The sequence below is a fragment of the Accipiter gentilis genome, chromosome 6 (assembly GCF_929443795.1).
Source record: "Accipiter gentilis chromosome 6, bAccGen1.1, whole genome shotgun sequence".
Classification (NCBI taxonomy): domain Eukaryota; kingdom Metazoa; phylum Chordata; class Aves; order Accipitriformes; family Accipitridae; genus Astur; species Astur gentilis.
The window spans coordinates 11058533-11074831 of NC_064885.1; the positions used below are offsets into that span (position 1 = coordinate 11058533).

A 16299-nucleotide genomic window follows, 5' to 3' on the forward strand; every position below is an offset into this window, starting at 1 on the left:
AGTTGTCTGGAGTTAGGGTGGAGAACAGGGAAGGGGAAATGCTGTGCCCCCTCTGTGTTAGGAAAGGGGAACAGGGCATGCAGGGAGCCTATAGGTGTGGGAGGGAAAAACATGAGAAAGCAAGAACTAAATACACATGCATACAGCTGAGCGATAGCAGTGAGACTGTCCTGAATGAAGGGCAGAGAAAGGGAGATGTAAATGCTCTCCTCTTCCACTAAGGACAGTGGAGAAGACATGAAAGACATGACTTTCCTGTCCCACACATCAGTTAGAGGAGAAGAGGGAAATGCAAGAAGTACCTGCTTGGCAGGAGACTTGGAGGAAGCCCCTGGGTTTGGAGAGAGGAGAGGCGAGAGGCAGGGAAGAGGGGCTGCAGCAGTCCCACCGGGCATGCCCCAGGAGCACGCTGGCTGTGCCTGTTTGGCATGATGAAGTTGAAGGGCCACAGAGGCTTGGAAGAGGAGAGAGTGACTTTGCTACTGTTTCCAGAATAAATTAATGAATAGCGCGAGCCCTGAGATGTTTTATGGCATGTAGCAGTCGGACACTGTTATATTTCTTATCCAGAAGATGGCTGCCTTGATCTAGGTCTGACCGGAGAGATATGTGCCAACCACTCCATGAACCCACATCACCTTTGCAGTGTCTTGTTTGCTTTTTCTAGGCTTGTGTGCAGCCCCCTTTGTTCCTGTGGTGCCTGATCCATTTAGCTCTTTAAGTATTTAGCATTACGAGGCACAGATGAAATAGGATGTAGTTTTACTTCCATTTTACAGATGAGCACTGCTGCATGGAAGGGCTAAAGGCCCAAATTCACAGAGCCATTTATTTCCTTTGGAAAACCAGTCAATGGGAATTAAATAGTTTTAGGCCCCTGAATACCCACTTTGTGGATTGGGGCTTAGCTTACTGCTGCAGGTCACAGGGAGAGTCAGTGGAAGATCAGGAGTTTCAACGTATGTCTCCAAGTACCCACATTAATAACTTACCATCTCAGTTCGGCCAGCTCTAATCCTGTGCCTGGCAGGGTACAAGATGCGATAAGATCAGACAGGAGAGATTTGGATACCGGCACCAAGCAGCAGCTTAGAAAACAAATCTTTAATAGGAAAGGTTTCCTTCCAAGTGCAGACTGATTCCTGCTTACAGTTCTAATTCTCTTCAACATATTCCGTAGCTCTCAAGAGATGCATTGCAGAGCTTTATCTGCTTTCTGCTCCAGGCAAGTTTTTACAGAGAGGCAGCAGTTGGATGCTTCCTACAGAAGAAATGGTTACAAGTTCAGTTGAGACAGCCGGGTATACGATAAGCGTGGTTTGAATGTAAGTATTGCTCAAGCGGTATGATTCACAGTTTTTGTAACTCCTTGCAAGTTTGCTGGAGGCATTAGCAAAGCTCTTGACTTGAGATGTTCTGTTTTGGAACTGGATCCCCTGACTGCATCCCTACCAAGTTAAATTTGTAGCTTCTAGGTGGCTATAAACAAGAAATATTACAGAAATTGCTTTTCTAGGCACTGAATAGCCCTGAATAGTAGATGACACTTCAGTTTTAAAAGATCTATGCACAAAGTAGCTTAAAAAAGTTGAATATTTGCAGAAGACATAATATTTTCAGCCATGGCACAACTGTAAAGGAAATTTTCTTTTCCTTTTTCTCTGGTGTATGAGGTACCTTTACAGGGTCTCTGCCCAGCAATAAAACTGGAGAAAGTAGTCATCTCTGTTTTTCCTTTTTTATTTATTCATGCTATCTTCTGTGCCTGTTTAACTGAAGACTCCATATTCTAAATACAGGACGGAAGGGGAGAACTGTGTTTCCCCACCTAGGAACTGCTGATTATACCTGATGGTTTTTTGGGTGGTGCAACATAGACTTTGGAGCATCCACAGGCCTAAAGCTGAAACAAATGCTTTGTTGCAAGGATGCGGTGCATTAGCAGAAGTGGAGGAATAAAGATGGAAAACGTGTGGCAGTTATCCAGTGGGTCTGATTCTTTGCATTTGGTACGGTGGCTTAAACCTTTGTAAAGTAACAACAAAATAGTTCTGGTATTTATTTCATCTGTGTATGTGGATGAGAACTCTTGAGATAGGAGCAACTTACATCTACTTTATAAGTGGTGCAAAGGACAAGGCAATGATAAATCTTGTCTGTTATGCTAAGCTGTGCTTCTGAACTGCAGAGAGGGGGATTTGCCAATGATCAGCACTGTACAAGAATGTAATCCCTCTGTTTTTTTGATCATCAAATTTATCTTCACTGTATCTGTTTCCTAGGGGGAGAATAAGCCAGCAAATGGAAAGGTTACATATTGCTCTATTTCTTAAACTTTTGTTCTTTACTATTTTTTTCAGCCTGAATGCTAGAAGGAGGTTTCTTTTGCAGATGGGAAGTTGAACTGTTGTTTCTTTTATTTCCTCTAATTACACAAAGGTTCTGGTCTTTTTCCTAATGAAGGATATTTCCAAGCTCGCCTTAAGTGATGCAGTTCACTGGTCCTATCTGAGCTCCCATTCTCTTTCTCTCTCTCCCCCCTTATTTTCTAATCACTGTTCTTTCATTTTAAAATCTGCCTCCTTCAGTCTTTTGTGTGAGGTTGTATGCCACATGCCAAGAACAGTGGTAGAGTTGAGTGGTTCCCAGAGAAGGAGAAAGAAAATAAAAATCAAGAGGAATATGAGAAAGTAGGAGCTTAAAAGACAGAAAAGCTGGTGTGTAAAGTAGTTTGACTTCTTGACCCATAAGATGGAAAAGAGTTGTTTCAAAATAGATTTGTATTTTGAAAAGCTCAATAATTATAACCCATTATTATGTGGAGGTTTTTGGTTTGGTTAAAAAAAATCTGCAGGTTGGAGCATTTACCATCTGGTATAATCCATGAGTAGTTCTTCTAATTCTGTCCTTTTCCTTGCTTATTTCTGTACTGTCTGTCCAAAGGGCTAGGTTTGTCCTGCTTGCTTGCATGTGCAGAGGGATGCCTCTGGTTTCCCTGTGTGCTTTAAGGCTTCATTTGTCATACAGAAATAAATGATATGGATGTTTCCATTTCTCCCTATTCTCTCCCTGTATAGCACAGTTTCCTAGTTGTTTTTACCTACATTGTCTCAAGGTGGTTTCTTTGTCTTGACTCCTGGAGAGCAGATTTTCTGGTCTAGTCTTGAGGCTAACATGGCAGGCAAAGCTAACCTCTTCTACAGTGTCCTGACTCAGTTCCTTTCTGTGGCCATGATATTTTAGTGAGCGTTGTGAGCCCTTTAGAATACATTGGACTTTCCTGGTGCTGTACCATCTTTCTGCAAGACAAGGAATACAGAGGTGCTTCTGATTTGATTTACAAACCATAATACATTTTTTATGAATGCTGAGTGCTGTGCTAATGAATGGTGTGCCAGTGTGAGAGCCTGGAGGCTGAAGTAATATGTTTAGCCCCACTGCAGGAATAGCAGGGATGAGAGCCGTCTAAGCCCACATCCATTTATTCTAACCCTACCAATAAGGGTGGATACCCTTTAAATGTAAGATTTATTGGCCCACTAACTCCTTGGCCTCGGTCCGTGGCCTGCCAGCAAAAGTGCCATTTGAATTATTCAGTGAACACCATATGTATCTGGAGAGTGAAGGAGCCCACAGTCAGCTTCATGCCAAGACTCTGCTGGAGGGAAATATGATTTCATTGCAGAAGTCTCCTGGTAAAGTTGGCAGGACATTGGGCAAAAATAAAGGACTCAAGCTTAAGGACGTGAAATAAAGGAGGTTAAAAGGGGACATATTCTTTACTTAAAGCTAAGAAAGCAATGTAATTTGGTCCTGAGATGGACAGCAAGCATGTGTATTTTGGTCAGTATATGCGGATCTTGTATAACTACAGATACAAACACGAGGAGATTGAAGTAGATAGATGCCTGTAATCTTAAAAGCAGACGACAGACGACCCTTTATTGCTAAAACACACACATAATTACAGTCTCATATTCTGCAAAGTCACTGTACACGCGCACAAGCATAAAATATGATTGGTTATATCAACACTGGACGCATGCATAAACATAAGATATAATTGGTTATACTAACTCTGTACATGCACATAAACATAGGACATAATTGGTTTTATCAACTAAAACATGTGAAACCTGTTTCAGTCTAATTGGTCAAGATAAACTGCCGAATTGAGGTTCTTTGTGCCATGTTCCCTTTATCATGGAATGCGCACCTGTGTTCGTCTAATTGGCATCTTTCTTTTTTTGTCGTCTTGTTTATTCTGTTCAAGGTCTTCTAAAGGCATCTGGAATGCTCTTGCAACTGTTAGCTAAATATGTGTCCACACAAACATACAAAAATTTTATTTTTGGGAGAAAGTTTGAAATTTTAAAAACTATTTCCATTCCAAATCAGGACAAAAAGTGCAAATAAAAAAACCTATGTGAAGGAAAAAAAAATCTGGAAGTTTCAGTAGAACTGAAGAGTTGCTCAATTATTTAGACAAACTGAAATTATTTGTGTTTCATATTACTCAGGGTGGTACTTGATAACTGTTCAGCTGGAGTCTCTCCACCATGAAAATCCCATTTTCTAAGGGGAAAAATTTCTGGCCCTGCTGTGACACAAAGCTGACCCTTGAACTCGGGCACAGGTATCTGCATGAAAGGTAGACAGTCCTAGCCTGTGCTCGCAGTTGAATGCATTTCTGCATCAGATTGAGGTGTTGTGTGCATGGCTTACTATACAGAAGAATAGCGTTGTCTACAAATGTGGGATCGCTACTGGAAATGTGCAACTAGTATGTTGTAGCACAGGGAACAAAACAAACTCACCTTTGTTTTAGGAGCTGCCTTGATGCTCCTCTCTCTCTGCCTAATCTATAATAGTAACCGAGCGGTGCGAGAGCAATGAAGCCCTCTTTGTTGACATGAAGATTTAAAGTGAGCATCCCTAGGGACTCTTTTTCTTTCCACACCCCTTTTCTATTTCTTTTCATTCCTCAAACAAAGAAAACAAACACTTCGTGAGCATGTGGCTGTGCTGCTCACAGGGTATATCAAGCACGTTTATTTAAGGCCCAGTACTGTGAAATAAACCCAGGGCCAGTGGGAATAGATTTCCCTTGGCTGTAAGGGCTTACATACTATGTGAGCACTCTCGGGGATGTAAGTTATGTAAAGCATGTCTGGGATGGAGTGTTTTGTTACCGGTAACACGCCTGCTGTGTTAGAAGCACTCGGAGTCGTGCTCTGAATTCTGCCGGAGCTCGTGCTGACGGTGCGGTGATGGGCCAAAAGGGCAGCTGGCGTGGGCAGGCACAGTCCTGTCTGCTGGGAGATCTGCCCTGGGTAAAAAAGGTTGCAGATGTATGAAAGACTGGCACTTACTGAAGATGATTTGCAAAGTTTGAAAGACTGTACGTGGAGGAGTTGGAGGGAACGTGGCTGAGATGATGCCAGCAGAGGACGCAGATTCCCTGCTGGGAGAGGCCAGGTGGTATTTCAGACAGCATATACTCAAAAAAGGCAAAGTCACAGGTGTAATGGAGATGATTTAGTCAAATCTGCAAGAAAGAGGTAACCTTGGACTTTGCTAGCAACTTGTGTAAGACCTAGAAAAATCTCTGGAAAAAACACAGTGGGACTTCTAGGCCAGCAGAAGCTGGGTGGAGTGAGAGCTTCAGGATCTCTCTTGGCAGGAGTACACAGGTTTCTGGCTAAATCAGTCTGAGCAGAATCAGCTGTGTGTACTTTGCCTTCTACAAAACTGGGCAGCTTAAAAAACACAGTTCAGTGGCTCTGTAATCTAAGCTGGCATTGCTCAGCACTTTCTCAACACTAGGTCCAAGAGTAGGTTTTTTCCTAACTCTGGTTGCACGGATTCCAGTAATTTGGATTACTGTTCTCCACAGCTGTACCGTGGTATGGTATAGTATTTGAGTGACAAAATTGAGAAGGGAGACGGGAGGATAAGGCTGAGAATACCACATCATGTTTGAAAAAGATGAAATAAATGAATAACAATAGATTGCTCTGATATTCATCTTCAGGTATGACATCAGTTTTTGCCAGCTTTGATTTCGTAGGGCCTCTTCACCTCAACAGCTGGCATTATAGCCAGATTTCAGCTAAACATTTACTTTTCCGTAGCATCTGTAGGCTTAGTGAATACTATGAAAAATGTTGTGTAAGACTGTCCATTTTGCTTTTCATCTAAGTTGCTACAGCTGTTTTGTATAACTGGGTGCCTTTGAAATCTTGAGCGATTACATTCTGCTGTTGTCAAAGTTTGTAGGAGTAAGTTTTAATCTTTTGTACTCAAATACTTGAACAAAATTTCTTTTTAAACATGCTTTTTATCATGTCAAAGTAAAAATTTGAGTGTATGCTCATTCACCAGTCTCAAAACAGATAAGAACAAGTTTAAGGATTTCGCTAAAGTTCCATTGAAAGCAGTGAGACTTAGACACACATATACATGTACTTAAATGGGAGAAATTATTCAGGTAAAGCACAGAAACAATATTATGTGGTGTGTGTGAATAATCACAAAGGAACAACACAGAGCTCATTTGAAGTATCAAGCGTAGTAAATTGTTGAGAAATAGTGTTTGCATCCAAACACACAGTATGCTGAAGAAAGGCATGGTCTGTTGGTTGATTTATTTTCCTGAGTAAAATACTTCCTTTGGATTACTTCCTTAGATCTAGTGTGGTAGTAGAAGTCCGTCACAGTTTACTTGTGCGAAAGAGTGACTGCTATCCCACTACAACAATAAACAGTGTAAAATCTAAGTAGAGAAGAGTTGACAGTCATATATTCTTTAAATTATGCTGGGTAGAACACAATTTAAAGTGTATAATCATGGCTGAGATGAGGAGTAGTATGTGTACAGGATCCTTTGTTTCCATTTGCCTGATGTGTGTATGTAACAAGCAACTATGTTTTTAAGTTCCTCCCAAGTGTGGTGTTTTTTATTTGGCCCTTGTGTTTTTATGAATTGTGATGCTGCTGTTAATGACATAATGGCCTGCTTTATTTCATGAAGATCCTGAAGTCATTTACTCAAACTGGTTTGACTTACTCTGGAGTCGGGGACTCTTCTCTCATTGACCCCCTTTCCTACCTTTTACCGAAGCTGGAAGGTGCATGGTGAGGGAGAGGATTTGCAGGAGGGTTTCCTCTTGCTGATATGAGTTGAATGTAATTAGAATCCAATTTTTCTCTGCCTCCACCTCCTATTTAGTATGTGGCACTGAGGGAGGCCATTGCACTATGTATTTTAGAAAGCATCATTATCTGTGTCCTTGTAATATGTGGTGCTTACTAAAGGCTGATTTGCAGGAGTGCTCAGCACTCCCAGTAGCTGCTGAAATCAATGAAGGCTGTGCTTCATTAGATAAAGTGCTCTGTAGAGCTAAGTTCTCTGAAAAATCAAATCTTAGGTGCTTCCTAATGGGCACTTAAAATTAGCAGACCTTTTTGACTTGAACATGTCAGGACTGTTGTTACCACCTATAAAAGGGGAATAGCGAAATACCTTCATCTAGCTAAACAGCTGTAAAACAGGTCATTGGTATTTGTCGAGCATCTCGTACTGTAGTGAGAAGCTATTCAGAAAAGCCGTAAGGAAATTAATAATTGTGCATTTGGAGGAGGGTGCAAATGGAGTGTAAGTAAACAAGTTTTAGGTCCGCATGTTGGACAAAGAGGAGAAAACAAAACCCTGAGTGGCTGCTCATTAGCTGAATACCTTCCATTCTGCACAGGGAAATAAGAGTATGCGATCATGTAATTAAAGATTGTATCATGACACATATGCGCAGGAGGGCTGAATTAAGGTGGTGGTTGCAGCCTTTCATAACTTCCAAGTCCTTGACTTCGTAACCTCAATAATGTTGCTTTAATGTAGTTTTTTGTGTGTAATTTAAATCAGCAGCACCTGAAAAGGAACCTTCTGTTTATCAATGATATTGTTAACAAATGATTTTGGGATGGAGAATCAAAGCAATCTCTATGCTGCAGAAGCGCTTTTATAAAACATATCTCAAGCAGACAGCAACTTGCTTTTCTATTGTTTTGCCTTCATCTGTAATCACCACATAGCGTCCTGCAGCCTGCTACAGCATTTCATCTTCAGCCTGTTGCACAACCTTTTTTGCACAACACTGAACTACTTTGTTTTCAGATTCCAGAGAGATGCAGGAGGCAATGGATTGTAATTTTATGAAAACAAAGCAAACAAAACAAGATTAAACCTTTCTGCAGAGGTCTTGCGACTTGAAGAAATTGCTGGGATTAGTGGATGGGCTACTGCACCCGCTATAGTTGACATCATGGCTCTCTTCACCAGTCCCTTGTGTTCTAAAATACCATAATTTGTACACTTTGAGAATCCTTTTTTCTTTTGCATTGCACTTTACACCTGCCTTCCTTTCACGCTGGTGGTGTTTTAAGAGTGTTTGCCATTTTTTCCTCTAGATAAATGCTTCTGAGGAACTAACTGTGCATTCAGAAGAATACACAGTGCATTTAACTATCTTATGCGGAGGGAAATGAATGACTATTATGAACTTCTCATTTTATTTTCTGATTTTGAAAGATTGCAGGGACTTGTCAGTGCGTTGTTACGTGTTCTTGTTACCGCCAGAACCAAAATAACGAATTACGAAATGCGCGCGAGAGGACTGAAGCCTTAGGGCATTTTCATCCATCAGCTATAAAAATTCTTCCCAAATGTAAACAGAAAACACAGTATGAGTCAATGAAGACTGTCAAGACGCGATGGCAAATTTGGTACTCTCAGACTGGCACAGTTTCCTGATTCTGAGGGGGTTTTGGTTCAGTTTGTGCAGCTGTTTGTGCATGTTGCTCTACTGGATTCCCAGCTAATGATACCCACTGCGTGATGCTAACGAAGCTGCAGTATTTCTCTCAGGTGTACTCTCTAGGCATCTTAATTTCTTGCAGGCTGAACTTTTGTAACTAATTTTCTCAGCAAATATGAAGGTGGTGTTTCTGTCAGTGTTCCTATTTGTGCGTTTTTTCATAGGAAGCCCTTTGGCCGCTTCTTGCTTCTCCCCACGTAATGTCCCTGGCAAATGAAGCACTTCTGCAGCTGACAGCCAGTGTTGAGGTGCTGAGTCTGTCTTATGGTTGTGTCCATACCTTGCAAAGAATTTCAAATCAACTTTTGTAGGTAGTGAAAATGTATGATTTTTTTTTCCTTAATTAGCTTCTTCCTTCTGCATTTGTGTTCTTGACCAAATGTGAATTGCTTGTACTCTGAAAATAGACAAAAGTCTCCAGAAGTACCTTTCTTACAATTCTGTTTGACAAGGATGCTTGGGTGTCTGAATAGTGGACAGGGGCAAACTGGTAAATTCAAGCTTGCTTTTCTATTTGTGTTTTAAGTCGAGCATTACATTGACATTTCATGACTGTTTAATAATTTTGGATTTTTAAAAGTATCTTATTTCTTTATACTTATTTTTATTGTTGAAGTGAAGGATAAATTGTGGGGCTCGGTTATAAAGCTGTTGTGGACTTTAGCAAGAACCTGAGGAGCAAATAATTGGAATATAATTGTACACTGATGCAATTGTTATTTGGTTTTACTAGCCCTGTACTGTAATCTACTTTTGTTCCTAATAATCAGTTTTTAAAAGTTGCACTTTACCGGGGTCATGTTCAGTGCGAATACAGACAGTAAGTTCTTGCAACACTGGAATCACAACGATAATCTGCAAGGATGATTTGGCAAGATAGAGGCTTGAAATCCCTGAGCAGCACCTGAAATTTTCATCCAGATAAGTGCCTGCAGTGCATTCCCTACACAGTGCATTTACAGTGGTGCTTTTCATCAAGGGTTCCCATAGAAAAATCCTGTAATAAGGGGTGGAACAGAGTTCCTGTTGTTTATATGTAGTTTTTAAGTCATCGTTGGAAGGTGGCTGGAGGGCAAGGGCAGGAAGGGAAGGGCAGCAGCAATGGACTGGCTCTCTGGTGAGATTCATGGGGCTGAAGTGTGTACCCCGCAAAGCGGCGTGAAGCACTGCTCAGCTGTCACTGAGGATCCGATTTCTAATTAATGAGATTTCATTTACATAGCAAGAAGGTGGACTCCTGAAATAAATCAGGCATAGCTCCCTGAAAGCTTAACACTTGATGAGAATGCAGTGTGTCCTCCAAGGCTCCTACCTCGTGAAATTATCTGATGCACCCACGGAGGCTGCTTCTCCTCCCCTCACCAAATACAGGGCTTGGGCTGAAACTGTTAATATTAATTGGAGCTGAGATGATTGCAGTGCCACCCCATCAGGCTTCAGCAGCCCTCCTGCTCGCTGACGTCGCAGCAGGAGTCTGTTCAGCATGGGCGGCTCTTCTCCGCTATGGCACGTACGGTGGTATCAGGTTGATTAATGTGCCCAATAGAAATAAAACAAATGGAAATTTTTTTAGATTATACAGTACACTCATAAATATTAATGCACTTCTGTATTGAATTGCATGTAATTACATATTTATACATTTAAGTCACCTTCCTGATACACTTAAGGCACTTTACTGATGAAAGATATCTCTGAATAAGATGGTTTTAAACCATGCCTAATATGTTTGTAGGATTTATTTAATAATGTGTGGGCTTGTAAGCTGGCAGGAGAGGAGAAAAACCTCCATTAAAGTCTGAATGTCTTGTTCACAGGGTCTGCTACTTAGTTTGAATCGACTCCATGGGTAGCTGCTGAAAAATACGTCTCGACATGAAATATTACTACATCTCCTTATCTATGTAGATAAGGTCTGTGCAGTCCTGTCACCTTAGAGTAATTACAGCTTATTACTCTAATCATGATGATGCCTGAAGTCTGTAATTAAGATTGTGCTGGCTAATGTACTAGCACGCGGCATGGTACAGCTATTGTCCTATCTAAATAACAGAAAGATAAAAATTGGATGAGGGAGAAAGGGCAGAAAGAGGAGAAGTGATTTATGCAGGGCCATGGTTCCCAGCCAAGCGCCGCCTCTGCTGAACCTGACAGCTTCCAAGAGGGCAGAATCTGTGCACATCCTCCACAGCCTCGTGTGTGCTGAGGTACTGACGGTGTGTTCGAAACAATCCTGGGCAGGTTGCACCCTCAAACGTGAGGGTCAACACCCTGTGTCATCTCTAGTCAAGCTAGTTTTAATGCATCCTATCCACCTGTGTCTAAGCTCTTATTCTTTTAACATGTCCTGTTGCAGCCCAGTCTGCAGATGAAGAATTTAATATGTATTTCTATATACATATATATTTTAAGGCCAAATTGTGTGTCTGTTGAAAGCAATGAGAGGTTCTACCATACAATTCAATAATACAAGGCTCTGACCCACAGCACTCTGTAATTTTCTCTGCAGCGATGTCAGCTGGTGAAAAGCAGATGGCTGTTCTAGAGGAATGTGGTTGTCTAAACACCGATCTTTATGTGTACATTTCATAGTAAGCCCACCCACCAAACTGGATTTAAGGCCCGCTTTCACAATTTGCAGAATGGCAAGTTATGTACATATGGAGCTCCCTTTCCTGTCTTTGGTTGTGACCAGAAGAGGCACCTTATTTTTTGAGATTTCTGCAAATTGTTCATTTTTTTCTTGGAAGGTACATTTTCATCGAGTTTGCAGAAGGCTTTGTTTAATTTGGTGTCACTCATCTCTGCCATAGTTATATATGCAGATTCTTTCATCCCAATTCTGCCATGAGCTAAACTTTCTTTAGGTATATCTGACAATTCATGAAATTTTATGCAGTTGGCTAGAACATGGGCTTCTTATGGAGGAGGTTATCCCAGATATGCCGTGCCTGTAGTGATCTGCAAAATTTGACTTTGACCCATCTTACACCCTCTTTAAAACTAATGGGCACTAGTAATTTCTTGATGGCAGTGCTAGCCCCATTAGACATTTTATAAGGTTCTGGAAGCCTGCCACTGTTTCATTTAGATCACTCATAGCCGGGGGGAGGAGGGTGGGGGGGTGGAATTCCCACAAAAGCTATTTAGTCATTAAGAGATTTTTTTTTTCTCCCGAGAAAGTTTCCCTTTCTTCACTCCTTCATTCAACCTTTCACATTTTGAGTGAATCCTCTTAAGAGCATTTCTGTCTGCAAATAAGAGCTCTCTGTTTTAGCAGAAGTCCTCTGCTAGTATAATGTACTACTCATAAAGCATTTGATTTTTTTTATAGTGATCTGAAAAAAAAATTATCATTAGCAGTGTGATGATAGTTATCTTAAGGCACAAATTTGTTCTATGATAAAATATCTCTTTGTTTCAATAGAGTGCATTGAACAAGTTGTAATTCTGGTGCTTTTTTCCTGTGTTGCTCTGTGGGAATTGCGGCGTTAGTTTTCTGGTTTATTTCACCAAGTGTAGCAGAATAGGGCTGAATGTGGGAATGGCTGTGCAAGGTGCTCTGCATTTGTTATCTAGGAGGTCAATGGGTATTTGTAGTTGCTCCTTTTATGAATCTATTGATGTTGAGCATTGGTGAAATCGTTTACTGCAGTATATGACACCTGAGAATTTGCCTTCGTGCATTTATGGCATGTATCTAAATCTGAAACCTTCCTGGGAAAGGAGACAGAAGGTGTGCTCAGAAAACTGATTCTTCTTGCTTTGGATTTCCTTGGGCTTGCTCTGTAGGATCTCTCGGCTTGTGTACAGTGCTTTTCACAAGTAGATCTCAAAGTGTATTGTAAGTTCAGTGCTACTACTAACTTCTTTTTTAGTAGCTGGAGGAACCAGAGAAGAGAGGCATGACATTCTTAAAATACTGATCCTGCTTTATAGCTAAGGATGCTAAAGATTTTTTTTCATCAGCTTGGATAAGGCTCCTAACTTTTCTTATATGAATAACACTGTGTGAAGAAAAGCTTAGGTTATTTCCCATGGTGTCTTAGGTGAAGAAAAGGTAGAAAAAGTGTCTTATAGTTTCTGTTCTGTACTCCCTTCTTTAATGCTTGTAAAATTATTCTTTTTACCAAGTATCAAATTTGAACATGGACTGTCTTCAGTTTAATTAATCTTCTCATTGGTTTTAGTTATGAATTTTGTGAAGCTCTTGTGTTCTAGATAGGCATTTAGGGAGCATTCTTTAATTAAAGCCAAAGTGATTTTTGCCTTTAGGCATGTTTGGGTTTTTGGGTTTTTTTTGGGTTTTTTTGGTTTTTTTTTTTTTTTTTTTGCATTAAAAGGTGGAATAATTTGAATTATATTCGCCTGAACCTGAATCTTTATGTGGCCCAGGGACCAATAGCACAATTTCTTTCCTGCTGTTGGTTACAGTATTAAGTGACAATAAACAGCAGCATGAGCGCTTACAAGATCACATAGTACTTCATGGTAGGGCATGGAGAGCTTCTGGTTAAAGCAGTCAGGTATGTTAGTAGAGTATGCTTACAGTATTACTCTGTTTATCTAATATGCCCCTTATATGGAAATACTCTACTCTTACATATAGAGTTCTTGGAGTAGATGTGACTTACGAAATTATATTTATTAGATGCACAGTATGCATTGTAATTTACACCTTTCCCATAGCTTCTAATTCTTCTCTCCTAACGACCCTCCAGCCTCCTCTTCCTCTGCCTTTAATTCTGTTACTGGAAATTTTTTTTTTCAAGTAACTTTTAGTTGAAACAAAAACACGAATTCTATGTATTGCAGGTTATCAGTAAGAAAATAGCTTAGCTATAGGCTAAGTGACCAAACTCACATTTATGTTGTAAGACTTGAGTGTTTTTTTTGTAGACAGCCATTGATTCTGGGGTTTAAAGAAGGGTCAGTAACAAAGTTTTCAAATACAAGGGTTTTTTTTGCACTTTTTCCCTGCCCCAAGAATTGGAAATCTTCTGCTTAGGTCAGGCTTGAGGGAAATGTCCACTGAAGTCAACTGAGATTTATTGGCTATAATTGGATTTAGGTCAGCTTTTGCCTTGGCTTGTCAAATATAAGAAATAATAAAAATATATGTGAAAAGCCAAGCCTTGTTTAAATCAAAGACGACTGTTAATTTAAACATCATAAACATATGCTGTCTTCTAAATGCATGCTCTCTTGATACATGAGCAGTTTTTGAGAATTATGACGTTGATGGTATGAAATCTAAAGGAGTATGTGTCTGCTTCCGTGCACTCACTTCATCTTACAGATTTTATTTTGCATTTGCCTATCTTTTGATTAAGTGGATATCAGTGAAGACTGTTTTTTTCCTTTTCAGGTGACTGTAGCATTGCCTTGAGAAAAATTTGCTCATCACCTGGAACTGCTGCTTAAAGAGGTCGACCAAATCAGAGCCGTATCTTAACCACTGTGTTTTTCTTCTCTTCCTTCCCCCACTCCCTCCCTCTGCAGAAGGATGTAGCTCTGAAACCTCAGGAACGCGTGGAGAAGCGACAGAATCCTCTAGCCAAGAAGAAACGGGAAGCACTTACCAATGGGCTGTCGTATCTTCCGAAAAAGAACAGACTTCACCACCACCAGTACAGCTCTGACCGAGAAAATGATCGTAATCTTTGTCAGCACCTTGGGAAAAGGAAGAAAATACCGAAGGGCCTCAGACAGGTGGGAGACAGGTTATCTGTTTCGGGGAGGGAGGGCTTTGGCTGTTGGCACGTGGTATGTAGAAGTGGATTTCTCATTTTGTGGAATCACTTATTTTAACCCCTTCATAGTTGTTTTATTCTTGGGCTCTCGGGTGCTACTTGGTACTGTGTCCTGGTACTAGAAGAGATCTGAGTGGGAAAGCAAGCAGCGTATTGATGCTAGAGCTGAGTTGATTACTAAATGTGCAAAGGCTGGAAGAGCTTTCCATAGACTGGCTGTGAGACTGTCAGGGCAAAAAGATGTGGTCTCCGTATTACATCGTTAGGCCAACTTTGTACTGCAAATATGCCTTCTTGTCTTTAGATTTTGTACACAGAAGCACAAGACCCCCTCTGAACATCAAGGGCAAGGTGAGGTAATTGTGAGAGGGGCAGCTGTTCATCAAGACAAAGTTCTGAGACTGCTGACGGTGCGAGGTGCTGCTTGGCAGGATTTCAGTGGTACTGGTGGGTGCTCTTTTGGGTTACTCATCACCTACCCGTAAGCAAGAACTTCCTGCCTTCCCGATCAATGCTGGTGTTCCCTTACTGTGGTAGCTGTGGTGCACGTGTGACAAAAGTGAGCGTGTAGCATCCGGGGTTGAAAAACTTGAGGCTGGAAATCTTGGATTCTTCTTCCGGACTGTGCGGTGTTGTGTTATGTTTTGTAAAAAAAAGAAGAAAGCATGACAAGAGTGATTTATCTGATAAGCAGGATACAGAAGAGAGCACCGTGTTTTGCTTTCCTTAATGAATATATATCGCTTGTGTGTTTGTTATATATAAAAGACTAAATTAGAGCTGGGCATTTTAAGCATAGCATCTGCCTGTGTGGCACTGTCTGCAAAACTGAAGTCGAAAGTAATAGTAAAGAGGTCGGTTTTGACCTAAATTTGAGTGATATTACTGACTATTTAACGAAAATTTTTGTCTGCTGGAGATGGTTGATATTCATTGAATGAGTCTTCATCCTTGCTTAGTGCAAACCAAACATTGCTTTGCAGAGAAAGTTTTAGAAAATAGAATTCACTGCTGCTCGTTTTGTGAGCTCAGGGAAATATAAGGAACATTGAGGATGACAAGTACATCAACTTGTATTCAATTTTGATATTCAGAGTTACAAAAACTGGTAAAAAAAATATGTTTTCATGATTATTTCTAAGCCTACACTGTATATATAAATAAAATAAGAGATTATACAGTGCTTCATCAAAGCAGACAAATTGTAAAATGCCTGTTCTGCACTACCACACTCATTAAACGTATTTCTTCTAATTTAATTTTACTTTGTGTTTCAAAGGGAGGTGGGGAAACTCTTCAGGATAGTTGATGCAATGTTTATGCTATAAGTAGAAATCGAAGGTTGCTGTGTTTCCTTGACTGTTTTCTGCGTTCACCTACATGGTCGTCTTCACTCTGTTCCTTTTTAGTATGTCAAAAGGTAAATGTATCTGGATTGTGCAGTAGGAACTGGCCTTCGTAAAAGCTGACTTTTTGCACTATTTGATTCCCCTGGCATAGCCTACTGTCAGGTGAAACCTTTCTGCCTGGTACTTAAGCTATGAAGGAATCGGCTTCACTGCTGATGGAGGTTATTTGTGAGGTTATGTTTTTAGGAATAAATATACGCTGGCTTGGAAGGTATTGAGTTGACAAATGTCATGGAAAATGGTTTTCCTTTTAGCTGATAAATC

General features: G+C 40.5%; 1 protein-coding gene across 5 annotated transcripts in view; it reads left to right on the forward strand.

Moving 5' to 3' along the window:
• AUTS2 (activator of transcription and developmental regulator AUTS2) overlaps positions 1 to 16299 on the forward strand; it is an 800149-nt gene that overhangs the window by 199510 nt on the left and 584340 nt on the right. For all 5 annotated transcript variants that reach the window (XM_049803781.1, XM_049803780.1, XM_049803784.1 and 2 more), the window contains exon 2: positions 14376 to 14585. In XM_049803781.1, coding sequence (XP_049659738.1) covers positions 14376 to 14585 — 210 coding nt within the window. The remainder of the gene's footprint in view (positions 1 to 14375; positions 14586 to 16299) is intronic.